General features: G+C 28.0%; 5 protein-coding genes across 5 annotated transcripts; 4 read left to right on the top strand and 1 right to left on the bottom strand.

Annotated features, from left to right (window-relative positions):
- Window positions 1-1,587: 1,587 nt before the first annotated feature.
- Window positions 1,588-2,673, top strand: PmUG01_09028300 (acyl-CoA-binding protein, putative; the record flags this gene model as incomplete). Its single annotated transcript, XM_029004971.1, has 1 exon — window positions 1,588-2,673. The coding sequence occupies one exon, from the start codon at window positions 1,588-1,590 to the stop codon at window positions 2,671-2,673; it is 1,086 nt and encodes a 361-aa protein (XP_028861607.1).
- Window positions 2,674-3,011: 338 nt separating this feature from the next.
- On the bottom strand, window positions 3,012-4,673 carry PmUG01_09028200 (conserved Plasmodium protein, unknown function; the record flags this gene model as incomplete). Its single annotated transcript, XM_029004970.1, has 7 exons — window positions 3,012-3,109; window positions 3,205-3,238; window positions 3,429-3,482; window positions 3,559-3,584; window positions 3,794-3,939; window positions 4,092-4,141; window positions 4,335-4,673. 7 exons carry the CDS (start codon window positions 4,671-4,673, stop codon window positions 3,012-3,014), a joined length of 747 nt encoding a protein of 248 aa, XP_028861606.1.
- An 839-nt stretch (window positions 4,674-5,512) lies between these two features.
- On the top strand, window positions 5,513-8,216 carry ARC40 (actin-related protein 2/3 complex subunit 1, putative; the record flags this gene model as incomplete). The annotated part of the gene is made up of 7 exons (XM_029004969.1): window positions 5,513-5,701; window positions 6,027-6,339; window positions 6,492-6,588; window positions 6,897-6,963; window positions 7,164-7,233; window positions 7,535-7,677; window positions 7,908-8,216. The coding sequence occupies 7 exons, from the start codon at window positions 5,513-5,515 to the stop codon at window positions 8,214-8,216; spliced, it is 1,188 nt and encodes a 395-aa protein (XP_028861605.1).
- Window positions 8,217-10,058: 1,842 nt separating this feature from the next.
- On the top strand, window positions 10,059-15,575 carry MLC-B (myosin light chain B, putative; the record flags this gene model as incomplete). The annotated part of the gene is made up of 18 exons (XM_029004968.1): window positions 10,059-10,211; window positions 10,519-10,550; window positions 10,708-10,771; window positions 10,970-11,109; window positions 11,293-11,401; window positions 11,646-11,779; window positions 12,008-12,091; window positions 12,187-12,283; window positions 12,471-12,553; window positions 12,724-12,778; window positions 13,181-13,300; window positions 13,547-13,651; window positions 13,953-14,315; window positions 14,474-14,521; window positions 14,673-14,825; window positions 15,109-15,200; window positions 15,363-15,416; window positions 15,554-15,575. The coding sequence occupies 18 exons, from the start codon at window positions 10,059-10,061 to the stop codon at window positions 15,573-15,575; spliced, it is 1,908 nt and encodes a 635-aa protein (XP_028861604.1).
- A 2,531-nt stretch (window positions 15,576-18,106) lies between these two features.
- Window positions 18,107-19,753, top strand: MYST (histone acetyltransferase, putative; the record flags this gene model as incomplete). The annotated part of the gene is made up of 1 exon (XM_029004967.1): window positions 18,107-19,753. One exon carries the CDS (start codon window positions 18,107-18,109, stop codon window positions 19,751-19,753), a length of 1,647 nt encoding a protein of 548 aa, XP_028861603.1.
- Between the last annotated feature and the right edge of the window lie 852 nt (window positions 19,754-20,605).

Here is a 20,605-nt window from a genome sequence, read left to right as displayed (position 1 = left end):
TATAAACACTTAACTATTTAAATATATTAATAAAAAAACAAATAGAACTAATGTTTTTGCTTTCTTTTTTTTTTGCATATATATGTGGACCCTGATATTTGCCGTATCCAGCATTTTTATTATATAACCAGTGGAAACAAATTATCCTATTTTACTTTGTTTTTTTGGTTTATTTTGTATATTTTGCTTATTTTGTTTATGCTGTTTCTCTTTGTTTTATTTTACTTTAGAGGCGTTGATGTATAATGCGTAAATGTAAAAAAAGAATTAATTTTCATCCTTACGGGTGTCTCATGTGTATACATGTTTGTATTATGTATGTACGTATGTATGCATGTATATAAGTGTATGTATATAAGAGTATATATATAATTGTATGTATATAATTATATGTACATATTTGTATATCCCCGTTTATGTACACAAAAAAGGAGATAAAAACAGAAGTTAACGAACAACGGGGATCATATTTTACCTTCCGAACTTTATTTCTTCGAAATAATTTAATTTTTTTTTCTTTGCACTTGTACTCACATAAAATTTGGAATACTACGCAAATATGTGAAGGCAAAACGAATATACAAAAAATTATGTACAAATATATGTACATGTACATGTACATGTACATGTAATTTTTCTCATTCTTCTCATTCTTCTCGTTTTTCTTTTTTTTTTTTTTTTTTTTTTTTTCTTTTTTCATTGTTTAAAAAGAGGGAAGAGGGAATGTTGTAAAATAAGCAAAAGCATAAAAATTAGTAGTAGCAAAAAATTTCCTCAAGCGGTGGAAGTAGCACCATATGGAACGTAACTTCCTGTAGAAATATATGCATAAATACATATATACTATGTAAGTACATTCATTTACATATATATATATATATATATATATATATATATATATATATATATATAACCGCACGGGCGATAATTTTTTTTTGAAGTTACGAAATGGTTTTAGTTGAAATTTAAATAAAATAAAAAACAAATACAGTAAAATAACCTTGAAAGGATGCTCATGCAAAACAATTGCTTTTTATAAACTTGTAATTTAGAAAATTTAAATTATAATAAGGGTTTTGTTACATTTAGTAAAAGTTTTGCCTATAATTTCGTATAACGGGAGAGGAATAATTTAAAAGGACAACAAACCTTTATACGTTTACTCAAATAAATAAGTATACATATATATATACAGATATATATACATATATACATATACATATACATATACATATATATATATATATATATATATATATATATATACAAATATATGTACATATATACGTATGTATGGCACGCATAGCCACAGGCGTAAACCCACATATGCATGGACAGAAATATGAACACATATGTAATGTTATAATGATTGATTTCTGTTGAAAAATTTAGCAAGTATGAATTCAGAGCTAAGTTCAATTAGACATTTTTTTTTTTCTTTTTTTTTTTTTTTCATCTCGTAAAAAATTTTAAGTATATACATATAGATCATACGTATGAATAAGCCCTTCCTTGAGCACGTATTGGCAGCAATTGTTTACGAACGTGTACAATATATCCTTACCCCCTTTATCGCAACTATAAAATATGTTTAAAAACATAAACAAGTCATTTTTATTTGTTAACGTTACCTTTGCGATGGTCATACTATGCTTATTAAAGGGCTATAATAAAAACACAAGTATAATATTAAACAAGTTATATTACATAAAAACATGGTTACTTAATGTGCCATTGGCTATATATAGAAAATATAGAAGGATCGACTTGCCCGTAATAGATAAGAGTATAATTGTAAATGTAAGCGATGAAGAACTAGAAGAGAAATTTTGCCAAATTTGCAATGCTGTTAAAATGTATAGAAGCAAACTGAAATTCGAGGAATGGGTGTACTTGTATGGGTTATATAAACAAATCAAGGAAGGAGATGTAAAGTTAATTAATGATACCAATGAGGAATGTAGTCAATGGTGTAGTAATAGTGGGGATGCAAGTGGTAAGGGCGATTCTAGTGGTAGTGACCATACAAATGGTAATTTGCATGGAGGGAGGTACCACTGCAACAGCGGTAACAGAAAAGGAGAAAAATTAGAGGAAAGCAAAAATGGCGAATTTGTTAAAAGTGCAAAAATGAGGGCATGGAAAAACTGTTATGGAGTAAATAAAAAAGTTTGTAAATTTTTATATGTCGAATTTTTTACCAAACTATTTCCTAATGCTTTAGAAAATTTAAATAATAATTTTACGTTTGATATTACCAAGAGCATAAGTAAAATGAAGCCATTGAAGGATAATAATTATGATCAAGAGGACTGCATGAATAATAATAGTAGTAACCTATGTGATATATTTTGTCAAGGTGTCGTAGAGGAAAATATAGAACAAATAAAAAATACTTTAAAAAACCATCCTTCTTTAATTAACAAAAAAAATACTAGTGGATTAACTGCTCTACATTATGCATGTGATAGGGGATATTTGGACATTGTCAAATTTTTAGTAGATCAAGGAGCTGATATACATGCAGAAGATTCTTTTGGTGATACAGCATTGCATATTGCTGCTTATTCAGAAAAAAGGGAAATAATTGAATACTTAATAAGTGCTGGAGCTGATGCAAATAGAAAAAATTTGGATGGGATGTCAATTACCTCTATACTAAGTCATAATTGAAGTTTATCAGGAGGGGAAGGGGGGAGGGGATAAAATTTGTGCACGCTTGGTGGTGCTTGCGTTAGCGATATTTGACTATTTAGAATTTTTTCAATTTTTGCAAACATTTTTTAGGTGTTTATCTTTGCAAATATTTTTTCAGCTTTTATTTTTGCAAACCTTTTTTTAGAGTTTATTTATGCAAATTTTTTTTCTACGTTTCTCCTTTTATTCTACAGTTGTCCATTTTTTCGGCAATTCTCCATTTTTTCATCGTTTTTCTACGTTTTCAAGTTTTTTATTTTTTATTTTTTCGTTGCGTTAATTATAGAAAAAAAGAAAAAAAAAGTTAAGTCATATTATTTGTAGTAGACAACGAAATCGTCTATGCCCCATGACGTTGTACATGCATCAGTTTTTTTTTTTAAAGTATTTCCAATTAATATATTAACCGTATCTGATGTTTTATGAAAAATTAAAAAGAGAATGTTGTGACAATAAACATGATATAAATTTTTTCTTTAAATTTTTTCTCATTCTTATGATACACACCTGACGTATGCTCCAATTCCACGCCTATAGGTACCTGTAAGCATTTGGAGGAAAAAAAAAGAAAAAAAAAAAAAAAAGATTTTTTTTTCATGATGTTGTAATTTCATTACTATTTGGTAGGTGTATGTATGTGGAAAAGAAGTGAACATGGTGAAGGGAAGGAGAAACTTTGGAGAAATTTCTTTTCTTCCTTCTAAATTTTTCCCCCTTTTTTTTCTAATAACTGATAGTCGGTCAGGGGTATCCTTCCCGCAGAGGTTTATTCCTGAGGAGCAACTCTACAAAATAGGCATAAAACGAGTGAGCTCCTTTTTTGTAACGTTTGATATATATTATTTATTTGTAAGCAATTACTTCCGAAGAGCAAGACTGATGAGATTCTAAAGAAAAAAAATAAAAAAATTTAAAAACTCTAGAATATATAAAAAAAGAACATAAATTAGAAAACGCTCGAAAAAATAAAGAAAAAAAATTTGCTTCAGTTAAAGATTTGTTCAAATTGGTAAAATGTGAACATATACATATATATGCATAAACGTGCATACATACACTCATAAACGCGCACTCATATTTGAGCGTGTTTGCTTACCCGTCCAAACTGTTTTATTGTCGACTTGCAAAAATAGCGAATCGTTTTCCCATATATCGAAAAAATGTACCCTCAACTTAATTTTTAATTCTCTATGCTTGGGAATGTTGGCAATTTTGGTGTAGGCATCGGTGGCTCCAAATTTGCTTCATACGCATAAAATACATACGCATAAATGTACAAATATACATTCATACTAAAATTTTACCTTATTGTATTTATTTTTGTTGTTTCTTTAAAAGTAAACTATCTGTGAGGATTTTTTTTTTTTTTTTTTTTTTTTTTTTTTTGCCTGTACCATGGCCCGCCAAGAAATGTATCAGGAGAGGTACCGCACGTGCTGATATCCTTTTGAAAGTATATTTTGAAAAAAGAATGTAACCAAATAATGTATGAGAATTAAAAAAAAATGCAGCAAAGAAAAGTATGACAGGTGAAGCCAAATAGAAAACATTGACGAGGTGAGCTGTTGAAATTAGTAGGATACACTATTTTTTTTTCCTTAATTTTTTCATATAATTATGTAAGCATGGGGTCCTACCGAGGGGCTCCATGAATTATCTTTTCTATCGAACGTATTAATGTAGTATAATTTCCACTGATTTGTTTGAAAAAAGAGAAATTCATTTGTGTGTACATTTCCATAAACGTTTAAACTGCTTATAACTGTTTTGTTGTCATGGGCTTCTAAGTAAACATTGTCTTTACTCCTTATAGTGAATGAGTCCTTGCCTGCAAACATATATATTGCTCTTTTGCATTCATTTGTTTTTGACTCAAATGTTAATTTGTTCGTTTTTATGTTGTAATCTGCGAAGGTAAAATATGCTAAAAGATCGATTACTGCAAGTATGACTGTACTGAGAACAAGCGCATTCATTTTTTTTTTTTTTTTTTTTTTTTTTTTTGAGAAAAAGGGTACTATTTAACAATTCACAGTTTCTTTTTTAACTATATCTACAATTTTGAATTATTTTTATTTTTATTATTATTTTTTTTTTTTCCTTATTCTCCGGATGTAATTAATGTCTTCATGTGTAAATAAAATAAACTAGGAATAGTTAAAACGCGAATGTAAAAGGTTAGTATATGTCAAAATGAAAAGCACTTTTTTTTTTTTTTTTTCTGTCAATTGCAAATATCCTTGAGCTTTTCTCTTGCTACTGTGTACCTTCTACCCCCTATTGTTTTCTTTCTTTTATTTTTTTTATATCTTCTTTTTTTTTCTTGTCGTTTTTATCTTATCACTGTTAAAAGTTGGCATATACAGCAAATTAACACTGAAAAGTATTAACACTTGATAGGAAACATAATACACATATATATTATATATATATTTATATATAACTGCGTTTGTACATATTTATATCCACACATGTGCGTAAATTTCTTACTTTGTCAACATTTTGCGCTTTTTATTTTTTTGTCGAAAAATAGTTTGTTCTCACTTTGCATTACTTTTACTGTAGTGCATGTTATGATTATATTGGTATGTACATACACTTTCTGCTGAGAATATGAAAATTAAAAAATACTATTCTAGAGAAATATACGCATGTATTTGCATTTTCCCATTTACATGTACATATACATACATATACATACATATACATACATATACATACATATACATACGTATACATACGTATACATATGCGTATACGCTACTCCTCTTGCTATATTAAACACAAAAAGAGAAAACAACGAAGTGCCAATATAATGATTGAGCATGTAAAATGTAACTGTACAAAGTACAGTATCCCAGAGAATGACTACTATGAACCCCCAATAAGAGTGTCCACTAAGAAAAATGATATATTAATAGCTGTTATGAGCAATAGAAAAAATGTAGTTCTACACAAAATAGTAAAGGCAGAATTAATTTATTCCGACACAATTTATACTGGAGTAAGTTTTAATGACAAGAAAAAAAAAAAGTAGACAAATGCATGTGAAAAGAAAAACATAAAAAATATAGTTTGTAGTATTAGCTCTCGATAAGTTACTATGTTATATAGTTGTGTGTAAATAAAGTAATAACTGCATTAACATGTTCAGAAATGAGCACATATATACAAAATATGTGTATAATTATGTGAACACATATCAATACGTATAAGCATAAATTGCATATTTTACTCCATCATCATTACCACTATCACTACTACTGCTACTACTACCGTTACCACTACCATTACCATAACCCCTCTTCACCTTCCTCCTCTCATAATAGATACAGAGTAGAAACAAAATTGTAGGACTAGAGTGGTCAAGACAGAATGAGTTACTCATAGTTACCATTGATATGAAATGTGTCATTTATAAAAAAAAAAAAGAAAGTGAGAAATGGATATGTACTAATGTTAATATTCCAACAGAGGAATTACCTACATGTGTTTGTTGGCATCCATATGCCTATTCTTTTGCCATAGGATTTTCTACCGGAAATATATTTATTTGTTCAAAAAAAGAAAAGGAAAAATGGACAATAAAACAAATTGTAAGTCATGCTGGAAGTATTTTATTTTTAGAATGGGGTTCTTCAGGTATGTATCCATGAATAAAGGCCTCTTTTTTTTTTTTTTTTTTTTTTTTTTTTTTCATATTTTTAATTGCTCATTCTTTAGCGGAATGAATAAATATGTGCATAGACGAATGAATATATGTATATGACTTCACCCTTTTTGTTCTTTAAAAGGGTATATATTGTCTACAACGTCCATGGATTCAACAGCAAGGATTGTATGCACATTAGGCTTGTCAGATGAAAGATCAAAACATGAGGAACAATACGGGTGGGGCAGCTAATGCTTTACGCGTTAGTTTAGTATTTTCCTTCGCCTAATGTTTTTGTGCGAACATATGTATATGTGAATATATATTCGTAATTACATATGTGCGTGTTTACATGTATGAGTAATTACATGTATGAGTAATTGCATATATGAGTAATTGCATATATGAGTAATTGCATATATGAGTAATTACATGTATGAGTAATTACATGTATGAGTAATTACATGTATGAGTAATTACATGTATGAGTAATTACATATATGCGTATGTATACACACGTATCCCCATGCGTTCCACCTTTGCGCAGAGCATATGGGAACATTGAAGATCTAATCGCACAAAGGGATTTAAAAAATAACGACATAATATGCAAGGTGATGAATACATTCCTCCTTGTTTACTTCAATCTTGCTTTCTCTTTTTATTCGGCCTTTTATTTCGCTTTTTCTTTTTCTTTTTCTTTTTCTTTTTCTTTTTCTTTTTCTTTTTCTTTTTTTTTTTTTTTTTTTTTTTTTTTTTTCTTTCAATTTCAAATGCACTTCAAAACGATTTCATTAAAATTCATTCAGAACAGATTGAATGTGAAGGATATGTCATTTGTCATAGTTCTTTTTCCTTATCCAATGAAAAAGTGGCAATAATTGGTATGCCCCCATTTGTTGTACAAAATATACACACATATGTGTGTGTACATTTAGATAAGTGCATGTATGCAGTACGTGCATATCCGTATATGCACATACGTATATACCCATATGTATATACCCATATGTATATACCCATATGTATATACCCATATGCATATACCCATATGTATATACCCATATGCATATACCCATATGTATATATACCCATACGTATATATACCCATACGTGCATACGTGTCCATATATTAATATTTAACACAGGGAAGTAATTCACGTTCATCCATTTATTATTTTGCAGCTAACAACTTTGAGAATAGCTACGAAAAACAACAAATAATAATAGCGGATTACTGTAAATCACCCGCTAATATTCAGTTCGTTTCATGGGTTGGTCAGACATTTCAAAAGAGTTTGTTCTTCGGTGAAGACAAGCTATTAGTGGTACGAAAGGGTATTTTACGCATATAAGCACATAATTATGCTTATATTTATGCGTGTATTTATATATATATTTACATGTGTATTTATGTGTATATGCGAATAAAAAGAAAAAGCAGTCGCTAATATAACGTTTGCCTGTTTATGAAATAAAATTTAAATAAGAGTATTATCTCTTGTTAACATTTTTTTTTTTTTTTTTTCTTTTGTTATTGTTATTGTTACTGTTGTAGTATGGCTATGAGATATTTCCAATTATTATTGACTGCGTGAACGGTGAGTGGGTTATCTCAAAGGTGGTATTACCAGAATTCACTATAAAAAATTTAAGTTTTGATTTTTTTTATGATAAGAAAAATATTCAAGATATAGAAAAAGAATGCAATCATATAAATGGAAATGAAGTTACTGGAGAAATTATTCCCCATTCAAATAGTATTTTACAAATATCTATGTTGGAACCATATGAAAGTAAGGAATACACCCAATTTATCACAGCATCCAGTGATTTTAATATCGTTCTTTGGACTTTTATTTTCTGACCATTTTGGCTAGCTAGCTACGGCAAAAATAAAAAAAATTAAATAAATAAAAAAAAATAAAAAAAAATAAAATAAAAATAAAATAAAAATAAAATAAAAATAAAATAATAAAAATTATTCGCAATTCATAAAATACGTCATTTTATTCCAAGCCCCCGCATATATATATATATATGTATTGGTGCATATACATATGTATTGGTGCATATACATATGTATTGGTACATGTACATATGTATTGGTACATGTACATATGTATTGGTACATATGAATGTTAAAAAAAAAAAAAAAAAAAAAAGCCCTATATTAACATTACACTTATCTTCATAAAAATGAAGCATAAGTGGGATTGCGGTGATTCATTTTCTTATTAACGATACAAAGCAGAAAATTGAAAGTACGAAAATGGGGATGTACAAAAGTGGGAAAGGGAAAAACAAGGGAAAAACTAAAAAACGCAAGAGGGTGTCCTTTTACAGAATTATTCTTTAACTGCTAAGCAGTTGCCGTCAGAAAAAGTTAAAGATTGTTTATAAATTATAAATCGCTAAACATATATGTGTGTATATATGCACGAATACATACACACGTGAACATTCACACTCTCGTATATTTGTGTATAAATCAGTCTGACAATAACACGTGGCAAACGCAGCGTTAACAATAATGGACTATTTGTTTCCACTCAACTAAACGGGGAAACTGAAAAATTATCTTTGAACTTTATGTAAAAAAGACGTACTTATGTATGTGTAACTGAGTAATGAATATATCGAAAAAGGGAGGAAAGAAAAAAAAAAAAAAAAAAAATCAAAATAAAGCATATTAAAAAGAAGAGAAACAAAATTAATAAAAAATATGAACATGCGATTATAACATTCCATTTATTTCTTGGACAAGGAAATAATATGCAAAAAAAAAAAAAAAAAATATACAAAATATACAAAATATACAAAATAGACAAAATATACAAAATATACAAAATATACAAAATATACAAAATAGACAAAATATACAAAATATACAAAATAGACAAAATAGACAAAATTAATATATTTGTTTACTTAAGAGCAAAATGACATTTACAGAAATATGCATATAATGTGTAAACGTTGTATGTTATATAATGCGGTATGCAAAATGTAGGGGAATGCGAAATTTGTAAAATGAATGTGTTTTAAATGTATAATTCATATTTCGTGTTTTACATTTCATATTTTATAATTTTTGAAAAAAATTATTCATTTATATATTTATGCTAATTATTTGCTTATTGTATATTTTTCAGGTGTCAATGGCAACACACGTAACATTGTATACACATTTTCGCACATATTTACACACATGTACACTTATTTATACACATACATATATATATATATATATGTATATACCAAAGTGCATGTTTTATTTTTTTTTATTGGTTAATATTCAACATTAATACTTATCATTCCAACACAAGTTGATTTGCCGTCTTTTGCTTTTACTTTTGTTTTTATTTTGAACGTCAAATAATTGAGTAATTGACTAACATCTTAATTGCGTAAATACCATTTTTTTTACATATAATTTTTAAGTATTCCAAATTTTAAGTTTAGCAAAGTTGTCTTTTAACAAAAGTTGAGATGCTTATTCAAGCTGTTCTATCTACAAAATAATGGTGTTTGAGTTTCATAAAAAAGAGAAAGAAAAGAAAAAAAAAATAAAATAAATAAAATAAAGTAAAAATATAATGTAAAAAGATAATGTAAAAAGATAACGTAAAAAGATAAAGTATAAAAATAGAGCAAAATTTAAACGTTACAAAAGAAAAAACGTGTAACACGAATAGTATTAAGACAAATGGAAATTTTAAACGGAAGCATAAACAAAATTTTACATAATAAGAAGAGAGATACATTTCTTTATGATAGTGAAAAGCCATGTGACACTCTCTTCAGAAGGAGCAACGTATCTTTTTACGATGACCTACACACAGAAGCAGTGTTTTTACTAGTACAAAAAGATAGAGGAAAAAAAAAAAAAAAAAATACATAATATGCATGCATACTTACATACGTACATACATACTTTCATACGTACACACATACTTTCATACGTACATACATACGTACATACATACTTTAATACGTACATACATACTTTCATACGTACATACATACTTTCATACGTACATACATACTTTCATACGTACATACATACTTTCATACTTGCATACGTACAAACATACATACACTTGCATGCACCTGTATGTTCTCTATTCGTTTATACATAACCCTCCTTACCATTTACGTACGCTCAGGACAAAGGAAGTCAGCAAATAAACTTTAAGTTGTAAAAATGAAAAAAGATGTGTATCGCTTTTTTGATGTATTGCTATATCAAGTCTTCTTGCACATATAATTACATACATAAATATATACGTATGCACGTAAGTATGTAAGTACGTGTACATATGTATACCCTGCTTATTCGCTTAAACAAAATGCAGGATTGATGGAGACTGTGTACTATACAGTGGAGGAAAGAAAACACAACACCGAAAAAAAAAGCAGGTCTTACCATTATAACAGAATGTTCTACCGAACAGTGAACGTTGGCATATGTTTGCATCATTGAGTTGTAAAAAGGTTTCGTTTACGTGTATATACATAAATAGGGCACATGTCCGTGTTAAGTTAAATCAATATGAACTGATCTATTTTTTTTTTATATTTGAAGGAGATTATGTTTTCTTTTTTTTTGAATGATAGGAATTTGAAAAGATTAACGCAGTTATAAACAGCATTGATTATTTAGATTCATTCAAACATAAGGTCCATAACAATGCGTTTGAAAAAATTGTAGAGCCGTTGGGAGCATGTGTGCAGAACGGGAAGCAACAGAATGAAAGGTACGTCTTTTATGAAAAAAAGCTATGTTAAAATTTTCAAAGATTGAAAAAAATGAGTTAGAGTGCTGGAAAGATAAATAAAATATGGTAAAATATTGTATAATAAGACATTACATAGTAGCATGTGGTAAAATCAAACAATCAGTTATGTAGTACACATACTTTGTATACCCATTTTTACAGAGATAAATCGAGTGAAAGTGTGTACAAGGAGAAATTTAATATGCTGAAAAAAGAGTATGATGATCTGAAGGAAAATATGGACACACGGATAAACCTGGAACTGATTAAGGCAAACTTGTTCATATAGTCTATCTTTTTTTTACATGGAACTAGCTGAGCGCGTCTTTTAAAAACAATTTACACCAATCAGTGTACATGTATATGTGCGTATATGTTTGTGCACGCATATGTGTCTGCATAAGTATCCCCCTGAACGTCTTTGTAATCACTGGAAGAAGTGTGCATGTATGAGTCATTCAATTGCTCATTTATGTAAAAATATTTAAAACTCTTTTATGGTAAATGTACATTAGGCAGGTTTATTTTACAACAAAGAAGATATACAAGACATTTTTTATTTGATTAGAAAATACCAGTCTGCTGTTAAAACAAAAAAAGATATTATAAATGTTCAAAATGATATAATAGAGACCGCTATGGAACACAAGTAAAAAGAACAAGCTAGAAAGAAGTGGACATCCAAAAAATGCGCATTAGTTGTATATACTAGTGCAAATGTACGGGCATCTATGTGTATACATAAGTACATATGTATATATATATATATATATATATATATATATATATATATATATATACGTTTACTCGTGTTTGTCTTTTTTTTTTTTTTTTTTTTTTTTTTCTTCTCCTTTCATCTTTTCTCCAATTTTGTTAGTAAGTTAAACAGAAATAAGCTGATAGTTGACAGAAGAAAAAACAAACAACTGACAGAGATGTGTAAAGCTTATTCCGAACAGAAGTAATGAAAAAAAAAAAAAAAAATAATAAATGTACAATGGGCATTTTTTATTTCTCATCTTTTTTTTTTTTTTTTTTTCTTTTGCACCTTTTTAGCAAAAATGCGCAAATGAGAATGACAAAGTTGAAGAACTCATTTCTTGAATACAAAATGGTCTTGGAAAACATTGTATCATGTTGTGAGAAAATCGGGGTAACATAACAATAGGAAAATTAAAAATTAAAAAAAAATATAAAAAAAAGAAAAAAAAGAAGTAAATATAAAGAAGCTAATAAAACAAATAATTCAAATTTTCTTTTAAAAGGATTCTCTTTATTTTTCAAAAAATAATTTAACACTTTTTGTACTTAAAAAATGTAACTATAACCAACATTAATAGGGGGACAAAATTATTCTGATGGACGGTATAAAATCAGCAAGAGCCCAGGCTGACTTGTCTATAGCAACGGATATACTCAATACGTAATATTCTTCAATAAAATGAGTTAATATTTGATATATTTGAAATAATATAAGATGAAAAATGAAATTATCATAGTTTCATCAACTTCACTATGTATGTATCGAACGGGGTATTTCACATATTTATGTTGTCCTTATTACGTCGACATTATGTTATTATTTCTCTTCAGGATGAAAATCCAGGAGCTAGAAATGAACATCTGTTACTGCGAGCAGCAAATAAATGTAGGCAATTATATATACATAAATTGCACATGTTAATGTGGATATACCCGTGGGCAGATTGACATGTGTATATACGGATATGTGTGTTTGGTTACAGCGCATCCATGCCTTAAAAAGGGCGCCTCCATTTCGTTTCGTTTGATCTGTACATTATGATATTTTGTTCATTTTGTTCATTTTGTTCATTTTGTTCATTTCGTTTGCTTCATTTGCTTCGTTTGCTTTGTTTGCTTCGTTTGCTTCGTTTGCTTTGTTTGCTTCGTTTGCTTCGTTTGCTTTGTTTGCTTCGTTTGCTTCGTTTGCTTTGTTTGCTTCGTTTGCTTCGTTTGCTTCGTTTGCTTCATTTGCTTCTTTTCTTTTTTTTAATTTTTTTTTTTTTTCCTCTTTTGAAAGTGTCTGAAGGAAGATCTAGATTTAAAGCTAGAAGAGCTGCAAAATGAAAAGAAAGAAAGACAAGAAACTAGTAAAGAGACACTACGATATAAGGAGGAATTAAAGAAGAACAACAATTTTCTGATAGAGGTAAAAAATATATATATATATATATATATATATATATATATATATATATATATGTATGTATGGGAGCTCTTCTTTTCTTTCTTTGTTTTTACTTGGCGTATTGTGGTTCCATATATGTATACATGGGTACTTGTTTATTTCGTAAACAATCGCACATATCCTGATGCAAAACTATTGCTACAGTCCTCCCTTTCACCTACTTGCACTACTTCTACCATATTTGTCCCCATTTGTTCTTTTAAAAAGTTGTTAGAAGACTATCATAGCATGATAACAAGCGTTGACAAGTTTCTTTATAAGGATGAAGATAAAAATAATTTCAAAATAGCTTTTACCGAAAATAAGAAAAGGGTAAATGTGCATTTATCTACATTCTGTTCTGTTTGTATACAACTTTTACGGCGTTTGTCTTTTTTTACTGCTATATGTTTCGTGTTATGGGTACTTTGCATAACTGGACTACTTTGCTACCTGCCTTAACAAGTTTTATGATTACTATCCGTTTATCCATTTGGCGATCTAATGGTTTGATGATTTAACTGCTTAACCACTGTTACCATTTTTAACTGTTGTTCTTTAGCATTTTTTTTTTAACCTTTAACTTTTTTTTTTTCTATGTGTTCCCTTTTATTGTTGTTCTACCTATGCTTAGTACAATAACCTTGTGAAAAAGGTATCAGGGAAGAACGATGAAATAAGAAAAAAAGGAAAAGAACTAGTTTTATCAAATACCAAGAAAGGAAATGAATTAAAGAAACACAGAGAATACTTAAATGAACAAATAAATGAAATCAAACAAAAGGAAGAAGAGGAAAAGAGAAAGAAACAGGACCAGGACAATGAACGTATGATGAAGCAGAAGCAGAACAGTGAACAAGTGCTTAAACAGACTCAGGCGGATGAGCAAGAAGGAAATATCAACAAGAAAAAGATAGGAGATCATCAAAATAATACTGCCCCAGATTTAGAGACTAGGACAATAGCAAAAGTGAACAAGTGCATGGAAGAAAAAGGCGTAAGAAAAAGAAAAAGAGAGACAGAACTAGAAATAGAAGCAGATAAAGGAGATAAAGCATTGTACATTTCGTACTCCCATTGCCGTTTTGAATAATAAAATAAAAAAAATTAAAATTAAAAGGAGGTATTCTCATGTTCATTCTTACCTTTTTGCAGACTGATAAATTCAATTTCGAAGACTGTGTAGATATTATATACAAAGTGGTAATATAAAGATGTTATTATATGAGTTCATACACATCTCCACTCATGAGTGTGTAAAAATGTATACATAGATTGCATCTACCTTATCAGTGTTTCTTGGTATTAACTCCAGCACATTAACAACCCCCCTTCGAAATTTCTTTACATGTAGAACCTGCCACTGACTCGGAGCAAATTGAACGAATTAAAGAGCATGGGGGAAATAAGTAGAGAAGATCTTATCGATTTTATTAAAACGATTATAATAGATGAAGAGGAAGCATTTCATAATATGGTAACTTTCTTTGAAATTTGGGATGTTCAGGTAGGTGTGCATGTTATCTCGTATGTACGTACAAATTTATACATACATATAAAGGCGTAGACATACGTGCACAATTATACAAACGTACACACAATTAAGCCAGTAGGACATAAATTTGAATTACCAAAAAGGGGATGCTGCCTTTATAACAATAACTATGATTGCAAAGGCCTACCATTTGTTCGCTCATACACAAATAAACAAATTCATATTTGTGCATATATATGTATATATATGTTAATGCATATTTACGGACATATTTTTCGTTCTTTTATTTTTATAGAAAACTGGGTTTATGCATAAGGACCTAATACTGTCCATCTTGAAACAGTTTGGAGATAACTTAACGGATGAAGAGGCAGACTACTTAGAACAGTAAAAAAAAAAAAAAAAAAAAAAAAAAAAAAAAAAAACGGAAAGAACGTAGCAAAGAAGCAAGGAAAGATAAAGTAGTAATGACTATTTTCGAAATATAAATTTTTTTTTTTTTTTTTTTTCCTTCCTCCTCCTCCTTTTTCTTCTTCTTTGTTTATACAGAGAACTAAACCTGTCCAAGGAGTCTAATGTATCTTATGTCAATCTGTTGAAAACGTATGGATTAAAAAAAAAAAAAAAAAATGGAACTATATTTTATGTACACACAACCACCAACTAAAACATTGCTGTACATTTAAATTCGTTTTATGTACATAACTTTATTTTATCATCTTTCAACTACCAATTTGTAGATTGATATATGGAAAGGAGTAGTTTTCTTTTTTCTTTTCTTGTATAAGCAAATGCGAATGTGAAGGTTGAAATGTTATATATATTGCTTCGAAGAAAACGGAAAAAAAATTATGAGTGCATTCATCATATAGTATCAAGCTGTAAATGAGAAAAAGATTACATAAAATATCGCCATTACCACATTGTCGTATTACCGCATTGCCGTATTGCTGTATTGTTGTATTACCATACTAGCAAATCATTCATTTTTAACGTTTAGATGATTACCTTTATATTTCTTCTTCATAAGTTTCTATATTAAATAACATTTATCAAATTATTTGGCAGCTATTTTGAGTATATGTATTGTACATTTTTTTATGATTTATTTTTTTGACTATCTTATTATGGGCATCCTTAAGTTTATCTTTATCGATATTGTGAAACATATGTATATATATGTATACGTATATAATTTTCTATAAATCAGTGTTCTTTTTAAATACTAAATTTTAATTAAAATGTATGAAGTATGCCAAGCAGGTTGCTATTTACACACACACATATATATATATATATATATATATATGTACGTACGTTTGTATATATATGTATATATATGTATATTTATCTGCTTACATGTTTACATGTACACTTATACATATGCAAGCATACTAGTGCCAAAATTTATATACAATGGATCCACATTTTTAAAGCAAGCCTTTTTGTGATCCACAAATTTGCACATATTTAAAACACTTCTAAACAAGTATTATCATCATTATATAAAACTTTTTTTTTTTTTTTTTTTTTTTTTTTTTTTTTTTTTTTTTTTCTTTTTTTTTTCGTTTTGTTTTCATTTATTTTTATTTATTTTTTTATTTTTTTTTTACATTTTTATATGTTTGTTCCCGTCAGTTTTCCTTTACCAAATTTGTGTATTAATAATAAAAACAAACAGTATTAATAAAAAAAAAAAAAAAAAAAAAAAAAATTATTTTTGCAGTTATTTTATTAATGTCCTTTTTTTTATATTTTGTATTTTTCCTACTCCAATATGCTCGTTTAATTTTTTTTTTTTTTTTTTATAAACATTTTGTTTTTTCAAGTAATAAATAATGAAGTACTTGATAAAAATAAAAAAAAATAAAAAAAGAAAATACAAGAGAGGAAATAAACTTTTTTATGATTTAAAACTATAATATTGCGTTGGTATATTATTCTATACCTAATTTTTTTCACACATTACAACAAAAAGGATAAAATTAAGGAACAAATTAAAAAAATAAAATATAACACATAATATATAACATAATATATAATATAAAAAAGAAAAATATGGCATAATAATACAAAGGAGCAAAAAAAAAAAAAAAATTATACAATTTAAAAAAAAACAGTAAACTTGAATTATATTATAAAGGCCCAACATAGTTACAATATAAAAAGCGAAAAATTCTATTATTATAAATCTAAAAATCATAAAATGTGAGAATATATAATAATTATGACTTCAAGAAGCCAAACAAAATGGTGTGATAAAATGATGCAAAATTGAAGGCAATCACAGTTGCCATTATGAGTTAACGTAGCTATACATTACATATATATATATGTATTTATATATGTATATATATATATATATATATAGATAGATAGGTACAGATATATAATACACACACATAATATAATGAACATATATACACAAGTGTATAGGAAAAATGTAAAATTACATATGTATATCAAGTGAGGGGGAAAGATAAACATTTACCATATTCAAATTATGGGACAAATAATAAAATGGTAGTAGTAATCATAAGCAATAAAATTATATACGATGGTATGTGGAAGAACAGAAGAGCAGAAGAGACGAAGATAAGTGAATATAAAGAACTTACTATATAAAATAGTATAAAAACTAAATGATAGAGAAAAATGCGCAAAATATATATATATATATATATATATATATATATATATATATATATAATAACAAATAACAAATAACAAATTTCACAAAAAATGAATGAAAAAAAAAATTTGTCATTTTTTTTTTTTTTTAAAGAGCCTAAAAAACTCAAAGATGGAAGGAATTGTTATTTCCTTTCCATTTAATTAGTAATATATGTTACATATGTGTTTATCCGTATAAACAATATATATTTACATATACATACATTTTGTCATATACATATATATATATATATTAATATATACGTACATGTATATATAAGTATACATATTTGTAACTCGCATATTTATGATTTAAATGCGTCGCTGGTGAATTGTGTTTGCTGATTTTTTTTCATTTTCTCATTTGATTGTTTTATCACCTTATTATATTTTCAATTTTGCACTTTTTTGTTTTCTTACTTAAGTATTTTATTATTTTATTATTTTTTCATTTTTTTATCTCTTTCTCTTTATCTTTTTTTTTTTTGTTGTTTTTTTTTTTTTTTTGCTGAGTACATTTTTTATGACTTAAGAATAAACAAATAATAGCATTATATGGGCCCCAAACTTTGGGAGAAATTTTTTTTTCCTCCTTAAAAGCAGCCCAAGTAACCATAACAATGGGTGGAAGTAAAAGTGAAAATTTGCATTTAAATAGAGGGGCAGGAATAATATGTAAAGGGTCAAAGGGAAACAGTAATAAGGCAAGGGGGGTAACGGAGAAGACTGTTTCAGGCACAGCTACGAACGAAACTACTACCGTTCCTACCAGAGCATTGAACGAAGTCAGCACTTTCACTACTGCAGCAACGAACGAAGCGATTACTGCCGCGTGTGCAGATGGTGGGGTGTCGTGCGATAGTAAGAGCCTCGGAAAAAGTGAGTGGAATTCGAAAAGCAAAGAAAAAGGAGGAACAATTAGTAGCAGCGGAAACAAGTATACAAAGAGCAGCAGCAACAAAGCAAGAAGTACAGGGAAAGTTGTAAGTTCTATATCAAAATTCAACGACTCATACGCTTTAATATTCCCAAATGCATTACCTGTAAAACAAGTGTTATGGGGTTTGGATCCTCTTAATAAGGTATGGAGGCATTGCTCTATTGTATATGCAAGAGCAAAAAATAAAAAATTTAATGATATGAATTTAGTATTTCCCTTAAATATTAATAAGAGTGAATATATAAATAAGTTTAACAGTGAGTTAACTACGAATAATATGAACATGAAAGAGAGTGATTATGATTATTATGTGCATTGGGAAAAATTTGATAGGAGATTAGATTGTTGGCTAGCTTATGAAAATTTAAGGCTATTAGAACAAGAGCCAGATGATGGGCTGCCATTCATAAAAGCCTATGATAATAATGTATCAGATCATGAACATGCTGGTATTGATAAAGAATATTTGAGAGAACATGAAGAAAATACAAAATTAAAAACTATTAATCAAATAAAATTTGGAAAATATCTAATTGATACATGGTATTTTTCACCATACCCGAAAGAATATCAAAATATTGATATTTTACATATATGTGAATTTTGTTTATCTTTTTTTAAAGAAGAAAATGAATTAACTCGTCATATAAATAAATGTGAAATTCGACATCCCCCAGGAAATGAAATTTATCGAAATGAAAAAATATCTATTTTTGAAATTGATGGAAATTATTTTCGAATTTATTGTGAAAATTTATGTTTTTTGTCAAAATTATTTCTTGATCATAAAACATTAAAACATCGTGTTAATTTATTTTTATTTTATGTTATTACTGAATTTGATGAATATGGATATCATATTACAGGATATTTTTCAAAAGAAAAATATTCAAAAAATAATGTCTCTTGTATTCTTACCTTACCACAACATCAAAAAAAGGGGTATGGAAAATTTTTAATAAATTTTAGTTATTTCTTATCACAAACGGAAAAAAGAACTGGCACTCCAGAAAGACCACTCTCCGATTTAGGTGTTGCGTCCTATATGGCCTACTGGTATGAAACATTACTAAAAGTTTTAGTTAATTATGAACAATTGTCCATTCAAGAACTTTCCGAAATTACGAGTATCGAAACGAATGATATAATATCTTGCCTAGAGGAAAAAGAAATTTTTAAAAATGTATTAAACGGAGAGTCTATTTATTATATAAATCCAAAACATATGGAATTTGTTCTTGGCAAAATTAACCAAAAAAATTCTGAACTGTGCAGGAGCAGACTGCACTGGGTTTCCTACGACTATTACTTGGCCCTGTACGAATAGCCAAAAGTGAGGAAAAATGAGGAGAAAAAAAAAAAATGGTCAGGAAAAAGGGAGAAGATATGATATGGTCAGGAAAAAAGCGGAAAAAAATATGATATGGTCAGGAAAAAGGGAGAAGACATGATATGGTCAGGAAAAAAGTGGAAAAAAATATGATATGGTCAGGAAAAAAGAGGAAAAAATGTAATAATGTCTGTTTGTTACCTGTCACATATACAATTTAAATTGTTCAGTTTTAGTATATTTCTTTCCTGTGAAAAATAAAAATAAAGGGGTAGGGGGGATAAGCGGATTAAGTGCAAGTTTTTCGAATTTTTAAATGTTTTAAGAAGTGTTACATATACATATGTGTGTGAGCATAATGCGTAATATATTTTTACGCATATATAAATGTATATAACAGATATGTATACATACATATATATACCCAAGCGCGCACACTCACCTGTGTACTATTCTTCTACTGTGTCAATGTTTTACCTTTTTTTTTGCATATATTTTTCTGATTTGTAAATAACCCTTATGTTGGTATTGCACTTAAATATATGTGTACACAAAGTGCACAGCTGTATGTGTTCATATATATTTGCCCGTTGTTTTATTTTATTAATATATTTTTTTTTTAATAGTATATTTGTAGAACTTTTTTTTTTTTTTTTTTTTTCTGTATTTAAAATATTCGTTATTTGATCAACTTTAATTAATTTGGCATAGCCCTTTTTTCTTTTTTTCGAACCATAATTGTAATAAAAGCGTTGAAATTGTATGTATTACATAGGCATGTAAATACGTGTGCACTCCATGCGCATATAGCATGGGCCAAAAGAGAAAAGTGTGCCAATATTTACCCGT

The sequence above is a fragment of the Plasmodium malariae genome (genome assembly GCF_900090045.1).
Source record: "Plasmodium malariae genome assembly, chromosome: 9".
Lineage (NCBI taxonomy): Eukaryota > Apicomplexa > Aconoidasida > Haemosporida > Plasmodiidae > Plasmodium > Plasmodium malariae.
Note: the sequence above shows the minus strand (reverse complement) of the source record. Positions and strands in the feature narration are given on the sequence as shown.